The 23,513-nt window shown below is 40.1% G+C and overlaps 1 protein-coding gene across 4 annotated transcripts in view; it reads left to right on the forward strand.

Annotated features, from left to right (window-relative positions):
* The window catches only part of ESR1 (estrogen receptor 1), a 218,292-nt gene that overhangs the window by 84,463 nt on the left and 110,316 nt on the right, over positions 1–23,513 (forward strand). For all 4 annotated transcript variants that reach the window (XM_053382194.1, XM_053382193.1, XM_053382196.1 and 1 more), the window contains exon 2: positions 11,688–12,190. In XM_053382194.1, coding sequence (XP_053238169.1) covers positions 11,757–12,190 — 434 coding nt within the window. In that variant the 5' untranslated portion in view covers positions 11,688–11,756. The remainder of the gene's footprint in view (positions 1–11,687; positions 12,191–23,513) is intronic.

Consider the following 23,513-nt stretch of genomic DNA (forward strand, 5'->3'; position numbering starts at 1 on the left):
AAGATAATGAACTTAGATGAACTAGACACTGTTCATCGTTCAGCCCCCAAAAGAACTTAATTCAAACTGAGTGAATGGGCAATAAAATTGCAAATGCAATTCAGTGTAAACAAATATTAAAGTGTAGGAGCAAAAAAATCTCATTTCCACATATACACTCATGGAGTTTGAACTGGTGGTGACTGACCAGGAATGGGACCTATAGATTGTAGTGCATAGCTCGGTGAATTGCCAATATTCCCAGAACCATACAACAGGCATGAACTCCTACCTAACACTGTTCTCCACTCCATTCTAGTTTGTCAACAACTTTCTTGGAAAGAGCCCAGAAGTGGTTCAAATGTGGCTTTGGTTACAGTTTTAGTACAGTACACAGTGCCTTCAAGAAAGGACATAGTTGCCATGGCTGGCCCAGTCTGGCTTGTGTTAAAACACAGCAAGTATAAAATGCTCAATAATGCTTCTAGGCTTCCTCTATCATAGACTGGCATCTAGATGTTCTGCCTTCTCCCACAAGTTCTGTACCTGCATTCTCTGCCTTGTTCAACAGATTCTGGATTCCACATTCTCTACCAGAGGCTCTTATGTATAATTTTCAGAAAACACCACTTGAGGAGAGAATGAACCCTTGGAAGCACTACAATTCTGAAAATAATAGCCACATAATCAAATACATCTTCTGCAGAGTATAAACTTAAAGCCATTACTCAGCAAGATGGCTTTGAAAATAATTGCTGTAATTCTGATGACAAGGAAACTAGACCAGCACAGGGGGATCAGTTTACTCTGCTAGCCTTGTAGGGCTCAGCTACCAGGCTTGGTTTACTTCACCCAGTTGTGCTACTATTTGATGACACATTTTGGGCAAGTGCTAGTTGGAAAGGAATACTTGCTGGCTTGGTGTATCCTCACATTTGGTCAGGCCTGCCCGGCTCATTTTGGGTACCATCTAATCACCCTCCCAGCAGTGCAGTTCATTACACATCTGCCTGCTTTGCCTCTTCCTGCTTTGCCTTGGATAGCAACATTCAGTTTTTGAGCAGAATCTGAATGAGGTATTGGGGGCTTTCTTATGATGGTCATAGGTCCTACATTACAGCGTGCAACTTTCTATTTAAAGAGCTGTCAGTGGAGAATCCTCTACTGAAGGAGGCTCTTATGTGGTACAAGTCTAATTTCAAGATAATTACCGTATTTTTCGCTCTATAAGACGCACCAGACCACAAGACGCACCTACTTTTTGGAGGAGGAAAACAAGAAAAAAAATATTCTGAATCTCAGAAGCCAGAACAGCAAGAGGGATCACTGCGCAGTGAAAGCAGCAATCCCTCTTGCTGTTCTGGCTTCTGGGATAGCTGCGCAGCCTGTATTCGCTCCATAAGACGCACACACATTTCCCCTTACTTTTTAGGAGGGAAAAAGTGAGTCTTATAGAGCAAAAAATACGGTATATGAAGGGAGAGCAGAGACCTTGAAGTTGTCCATCAACAGCACCTGGTAGATGACTGAGAAGACACAGAAGTCACTTGGTCGCAGTCTTCCCCACTATGATGAGATGTATTTTGTTTCTATTTAGATTATAGACATTATTTATAAATTTGTATTTATACCCATAAATTAGCATATGCAAATGGCCTAGAAGCTTGTGTCATTTTGGGTGGCAGGGGTGGGTGGATGCCTAAGCGGCCACATGAGACCCTCTGTCATTGTTACTCTCCATGGAGTTTTTTCTGTATCCCACGATGGAGGGAACAGTGACCATTCATTAGTAGCCAGCTGCCCTAAGCCAGCCACTGCTGGACTTAAACTGTCTTCCTGAATTATACACTGTCCTAGTTGCGCCTGCACAGTACAAACCACAATCCTCTTTGCCTTGGGAGTCAGATGACCCCAAAGAACTAATCTACTTGTGTAATCAGTAATTATAGATTTAATATTGTCTCCAGTTATGATAGTTAGAGCTAAGACTCCACTGTTTAGCTTATTCTTGTGGTTACTTTCCTTTTCCTATGTAGTGTGTATGCTTCTTATTCTGGGCCTATATATTAAATAAACAAGAATTTAACAGTGGCAATGAGAAAAAAACCCAGGTATGCCATCCTGTGGAAAAACTGAGGAATTTAATTCAGAAACAGAAGAATGGCAGCAATATGTTGACATACTGGGCCACTATTTCCTTGCTAATGTAATCACTGAAGTGACAAACAAAAGGCAGCATTTCTCAGTGCTTGTGAATGTTCAACTTACTCCCTTTTAAGAAGCTTGTTAAAACCACAAAAGCCAGAGGATAAAAGTTTGCAAAAGATCTTGTCTGACCACTATATTCCAAGGCCAAGTATAATTGTGAAACGTTTCAAATTCCATAATAGGAGGTTGAAGGAAGGTGAATCTGTATTAGAGTATATAGCTCATCTCTAAAAACTTACTGAACCCTGTTCTTCTGGAAATCTGGAGGGAACGTTGAGAGACAGATATGTGTGTGGAATTAGTCATGGAAAAAATAAAAAAGCAATTACTGGATTATAGGGATCAGACCTATGATAAAGGTGGCAACTACCATGGAAGCAACGGTGACAAATGTACAGGATTTGCATCTTGACAACAGAGAAACTCAATATAAGTCTATAAGTCAAGTCTGCAGCCCACAGCAGATGTTTAGAGATCTGGAAAGGTGCTTTTGTTTTTTTTTTTTTTTTTTTTTTTTTTAATATTTTATTTAGGATTTTCTTGTTTTACAAAAGTGTAATGCCTCGTATTTTTTTCCCCCATGTAACATTTTTACAAATCCGTTTCATTTGTTGAGGCATTAGGGGGAGAAGAGAAAAAAAAGGAAAAAGAAAGGGGGGTGGAGAGAGGGAAGATGGATGGGGGTGGGGTCGGGTGGCGGTGTTTCTATTATGCTTAGTGTATGTAGAGTTTGGTGTCAGCGTTGTTTGTGTTGTTCACTTGTGTTCCTTTGGTGGTGAGAGAGTTTGGGGTTGGCGTAGGGTGTGATTGTTTGTTTGTGATTGGCTGTGGTGATCTTTGTTTTCGTGTGTGAGTGGGGTGGGTGGGTGTTTTGGATCAGGTTAGCCATATTGATTTGTATGCTGTTGGTGGATTGTTGTCATTGTCTTGTTGGGCTGTGTATGTGATAAAGGGGAGCCATACCGGGGTGAAGGTGTCTTCTTCTGTTTGTCCCCGTGTCAGTTTCAGTTTATTAGTTAATTTTTCCAGTAGGGCTGTTTCCCATACTATTTGGTACCATTGGTCCATGCTTACTCCTGACAGGTCTCTCCAGTGTCTGGTTATGGTGTTTCTGGCTGCTGAAAGTAGGTGGGTTATGAGTTCTTTGTGGTGTAAATGGGCGTTGTTGTCTTGGAAGATGTTTAGTAGGGCCAATTCTGGGGTGATATCTAATACTTGTTTAGTTATTTTACATATTTCTCGTATGGCTGTTGCCCAGAATAGTTGGATTTTGGGACATTCCCACCACATGTGGAGGTATGTGCCTGTGGAGGTGCACCCTCTCCAGCATTTTGGTGAGGTTCCTGGGCGTATTAGCGCTAGTTTCCTTGGTGTTAGGTACCACCTGTAGGTGAGTTTCAGTGTGAGTTCTTTTCTTTTCGTTGATATGGATTTAAAGGGAGGTTTAGACCACATTCTGGTCCATTGCGTGGGGTTAATCTCATAGCCTATGTCATTCTCCCATTGTTTTTTGATTGCGTCTAGGGGGTTTGTGGGGTTTTGGAGTGAAAGGTGCTTTTGTTGAGGAGGAATACTGTCAGCCTATGTTGGTAAACACTGAATGTCCCAATGCTATAAATTCATAAAACCTAGGCATTTAGGAAGAAATCGTGAAGGAGGTTGTCTGGTTCCACAACCAAGTCAGTCCAAGAGAGAGGCAAGAAAACAAAAAGCTTATTATTTACAGAAGGAGAGGGGAGAGGAGGCAGATTAGAAGATCCGCTTGGTTTACTGTGTAATAGAAAAAAAAGGAGACTTATACTGTAACTGTGCAGTTCAGTAATCAACCAGTAGGCATGGAAATACTGTAGAGTCAGGGGCTTCTGTTACAGTTGTCAACGAAGAGAGTTACCAACAATGTAAAGGAGGCCTGAGTCCATTGGCCAAGAGAATAGTGAAACTAAGGACTTACACTGGCAGAAATCTCCCAGTCCTAGGATCAATAAGTGTTCAGTCACATACAAAGGTCAAGATAAAGTCTTAAAGGCTTTAGTAGAAAAGGAAGAAAGGCCAAACTTTGCTTGGTTGAACATGGCTGAAGTAAAGTTGAGGCATAGAAATTGTCAGACCTCTCGAGATCCACCCTAAAATATTTCAAGAAGGAGTAGGTACAGTAAGAGGAATAAAAGCCAAGATTTATACCAGTAGGGCAGCCAGTCAAAGTACTGTAAAACCAGAGCAGTGCCCTGTGCTCTCACAGGGAGAACTGAAACAGAACCGAGTAGATTGGAATAAGAAGTCATAATCAAATTTATAAAGTAGACATTTACATCATTCCAAGAACTTAGTACTTGCTCGCGTTGCTTGGAGAAGGCCTCCATTTTAAATGTAGGACATGCCCCAGGCTTACCAGCAGATGGAACTTGAGGACTGCAAGAAATTCAAGTGTAACAGGTTGCCCTATGGAGTTTCATCAGCCTGAGATATATTCCAAAGGGCCATGAAAAAGCTCCCAAAGGACATCCTGGAAGTTGTGGTGATGATTGATTACATTCTCCTCATCACATGCAAAAGAAGATCAGGACCATCTTCCAACATCCAAGACAGTATTTGCTAAAACCATCCTCTTTTGAAGATTGCCCTATGCAAATCACTGGGCTTTTAGAACATCTGGATCTGTCCCCTGTAGAGGCATTCCAGATCAGAATGTGGACTCAGCAGACTCCTGTACTATCTAGGGTAATCCATTACATCTTACAGGGGCCGCAATAGAATCCAGGAATGAATTCTGGGCAATGAATATAGAACTGAGCATATATTATCTCTGCATCTTGTGGGTCATGCGGGTGGTGTTACCATGACAAAAACAGCAAAGGGTTCTGAGAGGTTTACATGAGGTGCCTGCCAAGAATTTTCTGGATGAAAGCTGTAGCTCGTAGTGATGTCTAGTGGCTTGGAAAGAGTTGTTAAGCACTGTTCCCAATGTCAGCTGCATCGAGAAACTCCAGCACAGACCCCCTTGCACCAGAAGAACCTACACTTTGGAACTCCCTGCCTATTGAGATCAAGTAGGTGTCTACACGGTATTCTTTTAGAACCTGCTAAGAACATTCTTGTTTAGACAAGCCTACCCAGATGCTTGGACGCGGGTAGCACTATGGGTTAAACCACAGAGCCTAGGACTTGCCGATCAGAAGGTCGACGGTTCGAATCCCCGTGACAGCGTGAGCTCCCGTTGCTCGGTCCCTGCTCCTGCCAGTGTAGCAGTTCGAAAGCACATCAGAGTACAAGTAAATAAATAGGTACCGCTCCGGCAGGAAGGTAAACAGCGTTTCTATGCGCTGCTCTGGTTTGCCAGAAGCGGCTTAGTCATGCTGGCCACATGACCTGGAAGCTGTACGCCGGCTCCCTTGGCCAATAAAGCGAGATGAGCACCGCAACCCCAGAGTCGGTCACAACTGTACCTAATGGTCAGGGGTCCCTTTACCTTTACCCAGATGCTTAGGAAGTTGAAGTAATTCTAATCTGCTTTAGTATTTTAACTTTTGAATGATTTAATGTATTGTTGTGATTTTTTTCCTTGATTTTATTGTTTTATCATTTTGTAAACCGCTTTGAGGTTTTCTACAATCAAGTGGTGTATGGATTTTATGAAATAAATAACAAATAATTTTGCATTTAGACTATGCTGGCCCCTATTTTAGGGAAGAGGATTTTTTCACAAAGGCTCATTCAAAATGTGGAGAACGTTTTGGCCCTCCAGATGTTGCTGAACTACATTTCCCATCATCCTTCACCATTGGGCATTCAAACACCATCCTGTCACCCAGCTTCAAATGACCTTGTTGAAAGAGCAGTAAGGGATTTTAAAGAAGTACAAGACAATGCCACAAATCATCATAGGCATAAGTTCTGGCCAGCTGCTAATGGGAAGGGGACTAAGGACTCATCTGGATTTACTCTATCCTGACATGAAAGGAGAAGTATTGGGGGGGGGGACTACTTAAAAATCCCTACATGGCTACCATGTCAAAGACTTAAAGGTTCAGAATTCATTCTTCCCAAAAAGTCTCAGTACCCACCAACTTACATGGATTCCAGGGATGACCTGATAACAAACGGGGCCTTTATTATTTAAAGTTGCAGTCTTCTAATAGTGAGTAGTCTGTAAATATCAATGTGACATCTACATGTGGATAGATGCATCTGAAGTACTTGAGCCATCACCCAAGAAGAACCAGAGCCCTGGAGAGTAATTGAGAATTCTGAACCTGGTTGTTCAGGGCTGTTCGTAAAAACTGTTCATAAAGGTCAGAGACACCAGTGACAGACAGATGACTCTAGAGGAGATGCCCACTCATGAGGAGAAGTGTGAGCCAGTGAGAGAGCAAAGAGCTCTTATGTTATTTTAAGGATTGTGTCTGAGTTGTAAAGTAAGGGTGGAACATTGTTGTAATTGGTTATAATAGTTAAATATTGTCTCTTAGTTATTATGCCTTGGAGCTGAGACTCCACCCTTTACTTCTTCGGAAATTACTTTCCCTTTCCTATGTAGTTGTATATTAGCTTCTTGTTCTGTGCCTACTATGTGATTAACCTTGATTTCTGTTAACTAAATAACTGTTGTATCGCTGAACGATGAGACCACCAGAGCTGGTCCCCCCTCCATCTGGGTCATTTACTAAGTGAGGTTACCAGAGCCTTCAGCATGACTTCACCGTCAGTCTTCAACCTGTCTGACTACAGCTTCCCTCCACCCTGGCTGCTTGTAGTCCAAAACTTCTAATTCCCTGTAGGTGAGTTGGCAAGAGGAGGAGAAGAGATGGCGAGGTCCTTTGCATTGGGCTGGGTTGTACCCCACACATAGTGCAAACATAATAGACTCTTTGTTGGATTCAGGTGCCAATCACAGAGACTGGCTTTTAAAAATACTTGTCATCCAATGGATTTCTGATGGTGTACAACAGCCATAAAATTATTCAAAGTGCAAATACAATAAAATTACTTCCTAGTAATTTACAGACTGAGAGGAAACAAAAGACTATAGAAACCAAAAGCAGACTGAGGTGATATAATCGTTTAAAATTCCATGCCAAATAAAAATGTCTTAAGTAGGGATACATAATAATTCATAAACATGCTGAATTAAAAAAAATGTGTTTTCCTGATTAATATGCAAATTGGAGCATAGGGTCTCATTGGATTTCACACTTCTCTGAATTTTGCAATGTAGTTCTCAGCTTTAGAAGTGTATACAAAAATGTGTGTAGGGAGGGGATGCATACCAAAATGAGTATTTTGGGACAAAATGCTTACAAAAATACAATTTAAGGAAGTGTATACAATTTAAACACAGCTTTTGTGTGGTTTAAAAGAACAATTTGCAGAAAACAAAACAGAATGGAAACAAAACAAAACTGAACAGATGTGAAACTGACAACAAGCATGCCGGGCAAGCTTTTACTATAATGATACTTGGTGACTGACAGGTGGATTTATTTATTTATTCATTTTATTTTATATTTCTACAATTTATATACCACTTAATTACAATGGTCTCTAAGCAGTGTACAAGGAATACAATCTAATGAAAATAAATATTAGTTAAAGCAATTAAATCAGAGTCTGATGGATTGAGCGGATGAAATCAATAGGGGGTTCAACGATCAAGAAGGCAATTTCTGCATGTGCTGTAAAGGAAATTGAGAGGCAGATGGGATTAACAACCTGGGAAGGTATTCCATCTAGGAGAAAGAAAGCTCTGATCCTAAGCCTTCTGTCTTGTGGGATATATTTGGGAGAAGAGAAGGCAAGAAGAAACCCTACACAAATCCCGAGTGGAGCCCCTAAGATGGTTGGATGGCACCTTGTACGCCTCCTTCTAGCAACTCTCGGAGCCAAGCATGTGCCAAATGTATGACTCTGCTTTCTTTTGGACCACATTAGTGAGGCCGAGGGGAGGGTGTCATTCGCTGGGCAGCCTAGGACCTCCATACACTTCCTAGGCTTGTACACTATGGAAGGTCACTTCAGTACTGGTAACACAGAAGTTTGACACTCCCCCCCCAACTGCCTGGAGGCACACTCCATTGTTTCTTGAGACAGAAAGATGCCACCAGTAGTTGCCAGAAATTCAACTGGGAGCTCAACTGGAAAGGAGTTACATAAAATTGGACCTACAATACTGAACACACCGCTCCTGGTGAATATGAGCTGTGTATCTGAGCCATGGGAGACTACTAACTGACTCCCCCAATGACCTCAAATAAATACAAGAAGCCTGAAGCTGGCCCAGTAGCACATGAGCAGCTAGTGAAAACTTTTCAGCACAGAAGTGGGGTGCTGGTAGCAGTCTTTCCCCACCAACAGTTTAGCCTATGATGTTTACACTAGCTGTAGTGTCTGAACCAGACATAAAGCATATTGCAATCATTGAGTCTTGAGGTTGCCAATGCATGAATCACCATGGCCAAACTATCCTTGTCCCACCCACCTGTCAAAATTGGCCCCTTGGGGGATGGAGTGTCCAAACAGGATTGAACTCCCCAGAGGAGCACCCCTACAGGGTTCAGAGGAACTCACCAGTGCTCCCAAACTAGGCAGGATTGTACTCTTCACTCTTGTTTTCTAAAGGTTGGCCAATCCAGCTGCATCTTTACCTCCCCCCCACCTGGTGTGACATCTGATGTCAAGTGAGAGGCAGGTGGCTGTAGTATGGGAAAATGCCTTCATGGGCCAAATGGAAAAGCCTAGTTGGCTGGTGGTAATCCCAATGTAATCCAGCTACGTTTCCAGAACAAGGGTAAATGTTGCCAGGCTATCTCTGCCCTGAAACAGCCAAAGCTGACCAGTTGGTCAAAGCTAGTAGAAGGCACTCTGTTGCACCAAGTCTACCTGATCCTCATGTGACATTGTCAAACCAAGGAGCACCTCCATGCTACATACCTGCTACTTCTAGGAGACTGCTTATCCAGAAGCAGAAGAATTCTAATCCGCCAGACCTGAGAGCCACCTTCCCATATATTTAGAATTCAGTTTTGGTTTATTGACCCTCATCCTGTCAAGGTAGATCTTAAGAGGTCTTCTCCTTCTGTTGAATGTGCTTTGGATCACTTCCTTGAGTTTTCTGGAACTCATGTTCTGCAGACGCCATAATGTGCTGCACCCTATTTGCATACTTTAGTTTGGATTACGTGGCATAATTTGTGAGAGGTTGAACTTGTGGGTTCCTGTCTCGGGAATGGGATCCTGGTTTGGATGTCTAGTTTAGCTTCCGCCTTTCCCCTTAAACTCAGCAAGTTCAGTTTAATGTTGAAATTATGATTCAGGTATGTTAACATTGTCAGGGAATTGTGTACAGTAATTACATTTGTCTGCAATCTCTAATCTACCCTCTGCTGTAGCATTTTTTCCCAACCTCAAAATAATGTGGTATAAATTCCATTTAAACATGTTCATTACCCTTTGTGTTTGTAGCTCTTATTTCATTGGACCTCTGGTTTGGAAAATATAATAATGCTAGATTAAATGTATGGCTGCAGAAATAAACTTCGTGTATGCATTAGCCAGCTTTAAACTTACAACCCAACACTACTACATTCACATATTTCAGTAGATATACGAACGGAGTTACATTGGTGTCTTATGAAAATTGCAAACACATGTGTGTTCAGAGAGAGAGATTCACACACACACACACACACACACACACACACTCTTTCACTTGTGCTCTGGGGCATATATGCATGCATGTTTGTAGAGTTTTTGTAGGATCTGTCTGTATCCTCAGGTATGTGCATCTTTCTTTCCTTCTTGTGCAATTCAGGCATATTTACAACAACCGTATTTCCTCACCAGATTTCTGCCATCTATTAAAGCTAGTAGGGGCACGTATGAATGTGAATATCTATTAAAACTAGCAGATTAAGATCCAAAGAGATTCAAGATATCTTTAATCGTCTTCAGATATGATTGCTGTAAATGGTACCTGTATATTACAAGGTAGCATTCTGTAAAATGTACAATTTTGTTATTCACTGCAAACACAACTTATGTAATTATGCACCTTGTTACTCATTTGTAACAAAGTCCTTTTTCATAATTTGTGATAAAATTGTTTCAAAACTATTTTTTTGGTTATAGAGGCAAATTCGTGAATTCATTCATATCTCTACATGTTATTTGTTGTATATGCTAAAAATGTTTAAAACAATCTATCATTTGTATCAGCGTTTGTAATCTGAATAACAAATTACCATTTAAGTATGGAATTGCATTCATACATTCACTTGGCTATCTATGTTTCAGTTTCACAGTTTCAGTTTGTTTGTTTTTTAACCAGCGGAGCATAGATAGCTGTGAAGCTATCTATTTGAATAATTTAATGGCTTCTTTGTTTCTACAAAGTTAAAAATCATGAGATGGCAAAATAAATTATTCTGAAGTCTGTTTTGTCTTAAATTTCTTTTTATTTGAATATGTTAAAATGATCCCTTTAGATATTTGCAAAGCTCTGCTTTTTATAGATTGGTCTCAATGTTAAATTTAAGATAAAAAAACCTAGACTTTTGGTTGTTGTTGCTAGATTTATTACCTCTTTGTTTTCCATGCAGCTAACATGTGGTTAAATGTCAAGAGGCTACATGTTTAAGCAATGACTGATTTCACTATATATTTTTATTTGATTTCGCAATTCAAAGGAAAGAAGCATGCTGATAAGCACAGTGGCAGCATAACTGCAGGTTTAACTTTTCTTTCTTTTCTTTCTTTCTTAAAAAGAAAATGTTTTCTGCTACTAAATACCAGGAATCATGATAATTGCACTAGACATGTTTGTGTGCCTTTTCTCTGACTTAGATACAGAACACTCTTTGATTTTTGGAATTTGACAGTCTGTGGCTGGCTGCACACGAGCCAGCAAGTGTGCCTTCACAAAAACACACTTTACCGTGCCACATCTCAGCTACACTGTAGTCCTACCCAGGGTCATTACAGTATACACTTTCCATATTTCTAACAAACATGAAAATGAACAGGAGAGGAAGTAGATAAAGAAAGAATAACTGAAGCCTGGTAGGGGTATACAACATGAACAGACGAGGCTCCGTGCTAGCCTTCGGAATACTTAAAAGCCCCAACCCATTCGCTCCTCAATGCCTGCCTTTGATTATCAGAGCCACATAAAGAGAAAACGTAAACAACTAGTACATTGAAACAATGATTTGGTATAAATCCAGAGTTAATTGTTTTTCAAGTGATGTTTAAACCAATGCCAGTGCAAGGCAAAAGTATCTGGCCTATTGCCAGCACTGTTGTAAAGCATATTAGCTCAGATGAGAAGTACTTCAAGTTAGAGTCAGAGAGTGAGAGAGAGCAGGAGCGACACGGTTCCCTGTGCTTAGACTCTGCTCAGTTATATCTTCCTCCTTGCTGGGACTAGCTGGATACATGCATACTCAGATCTGTTAGCCAGAAAACATGGGTTTTGCCCTATTTCAAGCTGATTTCTGCTCTTTTTTCAGGTGGATTGCCAGCTGCTGATTTTTCTTCTAACACCCTACCAAGATATCGCACCCTCTCTGCCACTAACAATGACCATGACCCTTCACACAAAAACCTCAAGTGTCGCTTTACTGCACCAGATACAAGGCAATGAACTAGAGCCTCTCAGCAGACCTCAGCTGAAGATTCCTCTGGAGCGGCCGATTAGTGAAATGTATGTGGACAGCAGCAAAACTGGAGTTTTCAACTACCCAGAAGGTGCCGCTTATGATTTTTCCACTACTGCTCCGGTGTACAGCTCACCCAGCCTCAGTTATGCCCCTACGACAGAGTCATTTGGGTCCAGCAACTTGGGAGGATTTCATTCTTTGAATAATGTTCCTCCGAGCCCTGTTGTGTTCTTACAGACGGCACCTCAGCTTTCACCTTTCATTCATCACCCCAGCCAGCAGGTACCTTACTACCTTGAGAACGAACCGAACAGCTTTGCGATGAGAGAAGCGGCCCCAACAGCCTTCTACAGGTAAGTCATGCCACTGATTTATTTGAAACAGAGCAGGTGTATAAAACAGTGTTTAAAGCAGGGAGAGAGAGAGAGAGAGAGAGAGAGAGAGAGAGAGAGAGAGAGAAGCGTGATTTCTTTCTTTCTGGGGAGTTATGCCATCAGAATTGTTGAGTCACCGCTGAGTTATTCGACTCAGCGATAGTGTGGTGTAAATCAAAATGTCTGTTGTGACGTTTGGGTAATTGTTGCTGTGTACGCTAGAAGCGAAATGCATATGAAAAACAAGTTGGGCTGCCTTGGGGAGGGAAAACAACCCTGAAGCCCAAAATAGTGAGCTAGGACAGGACATAACGAAACGCTAGCAAATTCAGATGCAAGAGCAGCTATAATGCAAGAGTTTTTTGAATTATACCAATCTGTTCCTTCTATACGTTTACATGTTTAAACGTTAAGTCCGTGGACAGAAAGATTTTTCCACGTCTGCCCTTACACTGCATCAATTGACTTTTATATGAAGTGTTCAGAAAATTAGAGGGTTGCCCTTCCAAATAGAAAGTGCACCTAAGGCCACGGAGGGGAAATCAGGTAGTCCTAACAATACTTGTGTGCGCACACTCAGTCAATGGTGTGTTTTAAAAGATCGGCTTCTCAGATGTTTTTTCTCTGTAACTTGTAGTACACTAAGAGAAGTCTCAGAGCTGATAAGATTTTTTTAAAAAAAATTCCTTTCCTTTCGGAGAATGAGGGGGAGTAGCATACATTGGCGCTTTAATAGGCCTGCATCTATAAAGAGATTTTAGGGCTCTTTGAACTTGCTGGGAGAATGTGGCTGGTACAATGGTGACAGAAATCATAAAAGCATGAAACAGAAAGTATTGCTTAACTCTCCCACCAGCTATACAAGTTATTGTGTTGACTTTCTTCGAATCAAGTGCAACTTGCACACACATGCATCATGAGTAATGAAACTAAGCGGAGGATCCAGAGAGGGACTGAAACACCACTTATTATTATTATTGCAAATAATACTCTAAGGTGCACCTCTTCTGCATTTGTGATCACATTTGGGGATCTGTTCCAAGAATATTGGGAGCATAATTCTGTAAAATAGTTTGCTGCATTGACGTGAATCTATGTTAATCAATGTGCTTTCTGCTCTACTTGAGATTTCCTTGCTGGTTCCTAGAAATCCAAGGATGCCTGAGCAGCAAACCAGAAGTAATAATTCCTGCAATATTTATAATTTGTTATCTGCCATACTTACACCTTCAAACACAGAACCTATTGCTGGATTTTAGCCATGGCATGTGTTTTGGTTATGTATTGCCACAGAAGCCCAAAGTCTTGCTGAGCCTGTTTTAAAACACACAAACACACATGTTCCATGAGACATAAAAACAGATAACTTTGAACTGTTGGGAGAAAGTGCTGTTTAGTTACAACAGTGCAAAAGAGATTAGAACAAGTGCACAACCAACATGGAACCACTGTGGGCTCCTTTAGAAGAAGGCGCAGGATAGAAATTTAATGATAAATAGATAAATAGAAGGAAATGGAACATAAATTGACCTAGCAGGTTCCTAATACATTCCTCTAGTGGAGATTACAACAAGATTAAAAAGGCCACCCACTAGGCCGACTAGGGCATGAGATGCTGCTGAGTATGCAACCTGCCACATATCAGCATGAAGAATGTGCTGTCTGGAAGATGTTGGTCGCCTAAACTGGAAAATAACAACTTTATACTAAATTCAGGTAGGTAGCCGTGTTGGTCTGACGCAGTCGAAATACATAAAAAATTGTCCAGTAGCACCTTAGAGACCAACTAAGTTTGTTCTCGGTATAAGGTTTCATGTGCATGCACACTTCTTCAGATATACACTTCTTCAGGTGTACGCTTCTTCAGATATACATTTCTGAAGAAGTGTGCATGCACATGAAAGCTTATACCCAGAACAAACTTAGCTGGTCTCTAAGGTGCTACTGGACAATTTTTCATTTATTTCGAGCTTTATACTAAGCCACAGAATAGTGACAACAAAAGTAGTTCTTGAGGAATAGCCATGTATTACCAACTTTTTGTGACTATATAATATACACAAAGTTATTTGCAATTGATTTCTCTTGGTGTTTTGTGAAAGCTCCAATGATTATCATTCCATTTAGACAAAATCATTTTAATAGTAACTTCATATATATATATATATATATATAGAGAGAGAGAGAGATATTGCTAAAAACTCAGACATAAAGACTACAGGGTTTTTTTCGGTCATGGAGTGAATGGAGCTGCCACACAGCTCCTGCTTTCTGTGTTTACTATATTGCTTAACATGACTTCAGTAGAATTAGATAATGGTTCACTAAGGCTAGTATGGTTTGGCTTCTTTAGCCTCAGTTCCACTAGACTTGAGAGAAAATAAAATATTTAGTTTTCAACTGTGTTATCTTGTAGAGTTCATAGTGGAATATAATTTTTCATTGTGGCCTTAAGGTGGCATTTAAGTTACGATGGAACATTTAATTTTTCTATGGATTGCCCAAATGAGGTGATATCAGCATTCAAAAAAGAATTGGAGGTATATTTTGGCTAGTGTTATTCTTCTTTCTCTTTAGACTTTTCGGAGGAGCTGTATTCTGGAAAATACAATGTGTTTGGTAGTATGCCTTTCTTTTTGTCCAAAAACCTTTCAAGCATTTTACACTCTTTTTTTCCACTGTGTTTTAAAAATAAAATGTTACTTCTACTTTTAAAATATTGCTCTATTGCAAAATTTTATTACTGTGCTTTAACAGACACTGTAATAGTAGAAATACTCTTCACTTGATATTATAAAAATAGCATTTTAAAAGATTAGTAGCCGCATCTATATACACTTTAACTTAATGCATGTTGAAATTCTACATGTGCTTACTCAGAATTTGGTCCCGTTGAGTTGCGTAAACATTACTGATAAGGAAGAATGCATAGGCTTGCAGCCTCTTCATATTTTAAACACACTGTTTAAAAACTCCCTATAATTTTTTCAGCTATAAATGATCAAAAATATTGAACTAAATAGTTTAGGTTTCTTAAAAGAATTGCTTATGGTATTTAAGTTTGTGGTTAGGTCTCTTACAAGTTAACAAACCGTCAGTGGTCTGGACTCTTTTCGTATATTTTTCTAACACTACAATGTAGATTTATTTCCATTTGTGACTCAGCCCGCAAGTAAGTCTTACTGAACCACTTAGTTTATCAATGGCTGTAAATATGTAAACAATTGAGTGAGACTTCTGAGGTTTGTACTGCATAGGTTTGTACTGCTACTCTCTAGTGTTTAAGATGTTACAATGTTCAAGACGTTAACTATGCTTACTTGGAAGTAAGTTCCATTAGTTTTAATGGAAGAATTCTTTAGATTGCAGCGTTATATGCTAAATTCTCATACAGTTTCAATCTCCTTACTAAAAGCATCCCCCTAGGAATTATTATTTTTTTAAAAAAAAATCTGCACACAGGGAGTTGAAGCTAAGATACTGTAACTTTTAGCTAGTTAAGGACTGAGTTGGCACTTGAAGTTGTTGTTTGACTGAGCCCTGCATGGCAGGCACTGAGTAACAAAGCAGGCAATTTAGCATTGCATAGAGCTGTAAAGAAGATGATTTCAGTTGCCACCACTTAGCCCTAAACAGCACTAGAAGTTTACTCTGGTAACTGAATGCTCACGAATGACCGTGGAAGGAAAGGTTAGAGTAAATTCATTCATTCTTTCATACTAAAAGCACTGTTTGTGGCAAATACATTTTTAGTTTTATTACTGGGATGCCTTTTGGTATGCATTGCCATAAGCTCATCAGCCGTTTCCAGCCTGGCATTCTGAACTACAACCCCCATTATTTATGCTGGTAAAGCTGATAGGAATTGGAGCCTTAAGACATCTGAAGGGCATTCAGTTGGGCAGGACTGGGATATAGCCTTGTGAAAAATGAGGGTACAGTTCTTGCAAATATGATTTTACAACATGTCCCAGCTGTAGATATATAATAATCTGATTTACATGTTTGCCTGATGTGTGTGCCATGTGCAAAGGTAACATCTGATGTATTGCCACCCTCCTGAATTTTTTCTGTGAGCAGAAATTGCTTCTGTGAAGCCTGCAATTACATCTTTGCTCTGATAATTGGCAAGGATAGTGTTGATCAATATAGTTGAATGTTGCTTTTTAAGTTTCCCTCTGTTTAGAGTACTAGAAACGGTTCTGCCGAAGTTTGTTCTTGGCTGCAGCAAAGCAAAGAGTAGTCTGGCTTCCACGAGGGCATGGCTTTCCTCCCCTGCTTGCACAATCTGAATGAAAGTGGAGGAAGAAGCAATAAGAATAAACTATTTTCAGTTCAGATAATGGGCGTTTTCATTGACATGCTTCATTTTATTTCCAATTAGAATCCCCCTTCTCTCCTCATTCTTGTCAGTGCCATTATAGCTCATTGTTATTGTAAAGACTGAGGACTGGTGCTACTCCTTGAACTTTACATTCAGGAGAGCAGGCACAGAAATACAGAGCATTCATGGCCAATAGCTTTCCTCTGCTAGGGTCCTCACCTCACCTCTGCCACTCGGTAGCTTTCCATTGCTCCCTGATCCCTGGAACTCATGGGTGCTATTGTATGTCAAGCAGTGCGAGATTCCAGGGGTTCCAGGTCCTTTCCCTGGGTTCGTGTTTCCTTTTGGACAATGAGGCAGAGTGGAGACTGTGGTGTCTTTATGATATATGGTTTATTTACACACCTATACAACCTGACCCTACAGTGGAGGGGTTCACAGCATTAACACACCAAAAGGGTCTTGTTTCTCCCATAGCCACAGCCTTGGATTCAAACAGACATTAGACATTGCTCTGTCTCTCTCTACTCCCAGCTTGCTTCTTTACATCTGGCCCACGTCACTACAACTTTCAACTCTTACATTTGTCTTTTTCTAACTACCAGCCCCACCCATTTGTCACCTCACACAGATCCATTTCTTTTGTTTCCCCATCACCCAGGCAATCACCTCACCAGGAAGCTAGCCTGCCTTATATTCTAACACTTGCAGGATCCAGGGGTTAGATGGGTCTCTGCATACAACCTACTTTCTCTACCCAACACAAACAAGTACCTGCTCCACATCTCCCCACGTTTGGACTGGCAGACTACTTGTCTGCCCTATACTGCTGCTAGTGGTATTTTTAGCTGATTGCCCAAACCTTTCTTTACATCCAGTGTCTATCCTTTCAACGATGCGCTTGCAACTCTCTCTGAGCAGCATGAGGAGCATTTAACAGATGGGGTCGAGGTAGAGAAGACCTTCTTTTGTAATCCAGCAGAATTGCGACTAGAAAGCTCAGCGTGGCTGAATGTGCTCATGCTGTTAAAGCAGCCCAAATGCTTCTGTATCCGGCTGAGCTAAATAGCCACTTATAAAAACCCTTCAGTGCTCACAGTAACAGGTTAGAATAACTTCTCTACCTATTTATGCATTGCCAGATTGAGAAGAGTCTGATATAGGAGTTACATCTTCTGGCCTGGATGTTGACCTTGATCTCAGCTGGAAATTATTAAAATCCTTGTTGCCTTGCACTCTAATGTCACCTTTAAGCCTTTGCTAGCCATCTGTCAAACAATACACAAGTTTTTCACACTACACTGTTGAGTCCTTGCACACTGATTGAGTCCACTAGTATAGGCAGTCTGTAGCTGATACCCTAGCTGAAAAAAGTAACAGAAGATATTATTACTAATTAATTATCATTGCTCAGGGGAAGAAGAAAGCTATTGTTATGGATCCGCTTTACTAGAAGCAGTGAAAAGAGTGGGTACACTGTGTGCTCTCTGGTGGCTCTCTTACAGTTGTAGTGTAGCGTGTCAACACCGGTTAAACTGCTAGTGAAATAATGAAAAAATGAAGCATGCTATTTATGTGTTTTAGAATATATTCAGTTCTGTTTTGGAAATTATTTGCTTTGGGCGCTATAAACTGGTAAAAGATTAATAGTTGACTCATCATCTGTTTTTAAAAGCATTTTTTTTATTCTTATGAACATGATCCAGTTTCTTCTGGTGAAACTAATTAGACTGAAGTGTGCTTAACCTTAGCCAGATTGTGGTCTAATTGTTTAAATTTCAACTGTTTTGCATAAACGGATCTCAATATATATGCTTTTTTGAGGATGTGGGATTATTTTGTTAAGTTACATTTTATGAAATATACTACAAAACATGGATACTTCCCCCCACCCATTACTAATAAAAAGATAAAAGTATGCCAGTTTGTGAGACACGTATAGGCTAACAAGGCTGGCTCTAGTACTCGGCAGAGAGAGATGGGCACCTTGGGTGGCAGAACTGGTGGTGTAGGACAGAGCTGTTTGCCATATAGCATGTCTTATACCCCCTAAGCCTGCCAGCTATCTGCAGGAATGGTGGAGAGAGTGGTCCCATCGCCAGTATTGAAATCAGGTTTATGTGCTAGTTTGTCTACGTTCTGCACATAGAAGACGGGCGCCATCTTCCTGAGGCAGCAGGACTGTGTTGGTGGTGTACACCAGAGGCGGGACCAGAGGGGGGGGAAGGGGGCAAGTGGCCCCCCAAATAAGGAGCTGACCCCTCGCTTGCCCCCCTTTCTACATTCCTTTCATTATCATATGACGTAGAAATATATTTTGCCACTTCTACTTTGTCGACCACTCCTGGTGCCGCCTCTGGTGTGCACTGCCATTAATAGCATCCATTTGGCTGAAGCAGTGCGGCCTGTTTTACTTGGAATGTGACTTTTCACAGCTCTTATACAATGAATTTTAAGTATGATGGGCAAAATTTATATAGCTAGCTGGAATATTTTTTGCTCTCTCTCTCTGTCTCAAAATAGAGTTAAGGTAGCATAATAGCTGTGACTGAGCTGTACATCCGTGAACCAAATCAGTGGTTCAACTCTCACTTCTTGCACATTTCAAAGGGAAACTCCAGTGTGAAACTGCTGAAGTGCAACTTATCAGAAAGCTAAATGGGTTCTTGTACCACTTTAGGTGTTGATTTAATCCGCAATGTTAGTTGATTGTGTGATCATCAGTTACTGCTGTTGTGAACCTACTGGAAATTGAGAAAGGTGCTGCCTTTTAGCCTCAGGCCTCCTTCCTGCATTGGCAATATGCAAATAACAGCATTGACCGATTTTAAAGGATTGTTGTAGGAATTACTGAATGATGTCTGTAAAACACTACACAGATGCTTATTATTCATAATAACACATTTTGCAAAGGCTGACCTATAGAAGGGCTACACATGCTCAGTATTAGCACTGGAACCAATTTTTTTTATTATTTAATGGAAGTCTCTGTCTTCTTTTCCTTTGCAAGTTGTCAACGGGACATGCAAATGACATTAGTGTAGACAGAGTGTGGCCATTCATGCACTGTAAGAAAGGAGGAAATGCCAAAAGCAAGGACAAAAGAGGACACAGTGTTGCATTAAATTTGTACAGTATATGATAATGTGTATGTAATTAGAAATAATTACTGGAATTTAAAGACAAATATCATACCTCTCACTATAGTTGGGAAGACTGTGGCAAGGTGACCTTGTGTGCCTGTTCAGTTTTTTTCTAGATGCTAACTCCTGATAATCTTCAAGGCCCTTCTTACATTCTTTTTCTTTAAACTAGGCACAGACAAGACAAAGAGAACTATCCTTTGTAAAGTGAGACATGTGGTCACCCTACATTACTCTTCAGTCCAAGCAGTGTGGTTTGGTCAAGGATATGAATCCATTGTTCAACTATGCTTTCTGATATAGGCCATCTTCCTAGTTTATCACATGCTGGGAATATAGTAAGCTCTCAAATTATTCACACTTAACTTGTGCACATTCAGCTTTACTCGCTTGCAAAAATAAAATAAAATTAAAAAGGGGTCTGACAGGAGGCGAGGAGTGTGCGGGAAAAAAGACTTTGGCAATCCCACCTGCCATTGAACCCAATGTATTTTGACTACATGCAATTTTGGCTTTAGGCACGATCCCTGGAACGTAACCCCCATGTTAGTTGCGGGCGTACTGTATAAAGTTCTGCTTCATTCCAGGAAGGACACACACTAATTGGTAGTTAAACACATCCAACAATCACAGTGCATAGGCCCTGAAGGGAAGTGGAAAGAGTCGCCACTTAATGATAAGTGATTCCTGTGACAGACTCACAGGAATAAAACAGCAGATTTTTTTCCTGAATGTCTCTAGAAAATCCAAAAGGGAAAACCTCTGAGCTTTCCAGACTGAACCTGAACAAGGTTTTTTTGCAGGTTGCCTTGATATCATGCTTAGAACTTTTTAGAGTCCAAATCTATTCTGATTGTGTGTTTGCACTTTATGTGTTTTAGTTAAGACCTATAAACACCAATTGCTTCCTATTATAGTAAAGACTAAAGTAGCAGTCTTCAAAGTAAGTAACTACTACATTTATTATTGTTGTCGTTCTTGTTTCAATTTGTATGCCGCTTTCCCACAAATCAAATCAATGCAATAACCGTCAACATGCCAAGTCAGTTCAAAACATAATACAGCAATCCAAATAAATAATTCATTTTGATAGTCTGGATATTATAACATTTTAGATTTATTATAAAATGAACTATCAATCGTACCAATTGATACCAGTTAGTTTTAAAAAATCAGAATCAGATACGACAAATATTTCCAGTGCAATCAGATATTAAGAGTGAAATAACCAGCAACGAAGTACATTGTGGTACTAACAAATAAAGCACACATTTTTATAGGGGTTAAGAACTGAAGTGCACACAGCTCCTAGCAGCATTATAATTTACTACAAAGTGCACAAAAATCACCTTTCATTAATCCTCACAGGAAGCCACTCTTCTTTCGACAATTGATGGCTTCAATGACCTCTTTCAGTCTGGCCTCTCATCCAGACTCCCATTAAAGCCATCAGATAACCACAGAAACTAAGAGTATATTTACTTAATGTCAGCACTGAATTAGGTTACTGAGTGTCCATACAGCGGTGCACAGAAATCCGTTAAGAACAGTTATTCAGCAATACACACTTTACCAAACGTGTCTGATGGAGAAGTCAGAAAAGATTATCTATACACAGACATGTTCCTGTATCTTTCCCCCCATCTTATGTCTGAGTTTTGCCACTGTCCCCTTTTTTCTAGACTAGGGATATCAGTATGGCCAGTGATCAGGCATTATGGGAATTATAGTTCAACAATCTCTGGAGGGCACAGTGTTGGCATAGGTTTTTTTCTTAGTGGCGCAGTAAACAGGTTTGGGTTGAAGTTTCTGTCCTGAAGCCAAGTGGTGGGCAGACAGGTCATATAATGTCCAAAAGCAGCCTAGAGAGGGCCAGCTTAGTTGACCTGTGTCTTGAAGTGGCTCATAACCCAGGCCACAACCCTGTCCAAACTTCTCCCTGGAGACTGATGCAGGATACACACCCAGTGTTTGAGCCAAAGCTTACCCACATCTGTAATCAATAAAGTTGTGGCCATTTTTTAATCCCAAAGTTGTATCCCACCTGTGCTCATGTTTCTGCCCTCAGAGGGTGGATCTTCAGTTAGCCTACTATACAAAGATAAAATTTACATTCATTCTCCCCCACTGAAATGTGGCCCCTGAACTGTTGCCCAGAATGGAATGTGGCCCTCACCTTAAAAAATGGCCCCCCTATCCCTGACCTAATAGACCAATACAGTACAGCACAGTACTTGTTTCACCCAAGTTCAAAGAAGCCACAGAGGCTATTTATTTTTGCCGTTTTGATTTTGCAATATTAAGGGTAGCTGCACTTGCCAGGATGTGATATGGATAGTCTTCTGTCCACATGTATGTTATTATAATTTATATTTTCTGAGCCCTGATAAGTTTACGGGACACTTGCAGCTCTCTTTCCAGGGCCTCTTCACACCATAGCAAGTTCTTTGGTGCAGTGACTTAACACTGGGCAGATTGGCAGCAGTATATTTGTTTCTTCTTCTGTCTTGGCAACAAGATGCCCACCTGCTGTCTATAATTTGCTTCCTTATTATGGACTGTTTTATAATATCCATAAAACTTAATAGTATGACTAGCAGCATTGGTATAGTTATGAAAGAGAGCATTCCTATATCTGACTCAGCAGGAAATCATTAAATGATGGGAAAATTACAGGGTGGGGGTAGAATCAATTTGGTTTATTTTTAAATGAAGAATGGACAGAATTTGCTTTTCATTAATGCTGCGATCCTTTTTAATAGCATGTTGAAAGACATTATATGTTACTCATTCATAAAGTTAACATACTTAAGCAAACTGAAAACTGTTCTAGGTTGGCTACATTAGACCAGTTATCTGCTATAAAAGAATTATGAAATTTATTAGACAGAAGAATCAGAAAAAATACTACTGCATCAATGGGAAACTGTCTATAAATCTAGATTTTCCTAAATGTCAGGTTTTGTTGCAGTTACTTAAATGGACATGCCATTCAAGCTTATTTGAATAATTCTGCATATTATGAACTTGATATATTTGTAGGCATATGAAATACCTATAAAATACAGTAAGAAGCCTATGGAAAAACAATGGCAGCAGTTATCTTAAACTTGAAGTTAAAGGCAAAATATCCAGCAACTTTCATAACACTAGCTTGGACCTAGTGTGTATAAGTTTGTATATTTTTTTAGGTATATGTCATCCTACTAACTTCTTGACTGCTATATTCAGTAACAGCTGAAAAGTGGCAGTTGCAGAGAATTATGTACACGGAATTATGATCATGTACCAAATGTTGTTTACTGGTTTCCATTAGTCTTCTTCATAAATGTCCAATCAGAGTAGTTCATGACAATCAAAAGCATGCTTGCTTGTGGTCTTCTCAGAGACATGTAATGTGGTACAGACAACTTCATGTGGGTCCTCATTCACAAACTGAAAAACCATAATGTGATTTTTCCAAGTTAAGGAAGGGAAGGCTGGGCCAAAATGAATGAAATCAATGTCAAAAGGGACAAATGTAAGGTTCTGTACTTAGGCAGGTACAGTATAACCAGCTGCACCAATATAATATGGGGAACTGACACATCACTGTTCTATTTATTTATCTACATACATACATACATACATACATACATACATACATACATACATATTGCCCTTCGCCTGAAGATCACAGGGCGGTTCACAAAATGGAAACATAAAATACATAATAAAGCAAAAGCAAACCAATAATGCTCCCCTCCCCAGCCAAATGCCTATCTGAAGAGAAACATTTTCACCTGGTGCCTAAAGATATGTAATGAAGGTTCCAGGCAAGCCTTCTTGAGGAGAG

This window comes from Podarcis raffonei, chromosome 3 (genome assembly GCF_027172205.1).
Source record: "Podarcis raffonei isolate rPodRaf1 chromosome 3, rPodRaf1.pri, whole genome shotgun sequence".
In the NCBI taxonomy this organism is placed as follows: Eukaryota; Metazoa; Chordata; class Lepidosauria; order Squamata; family Lacertidae; genus Podarcis; species Podarcis raffonei.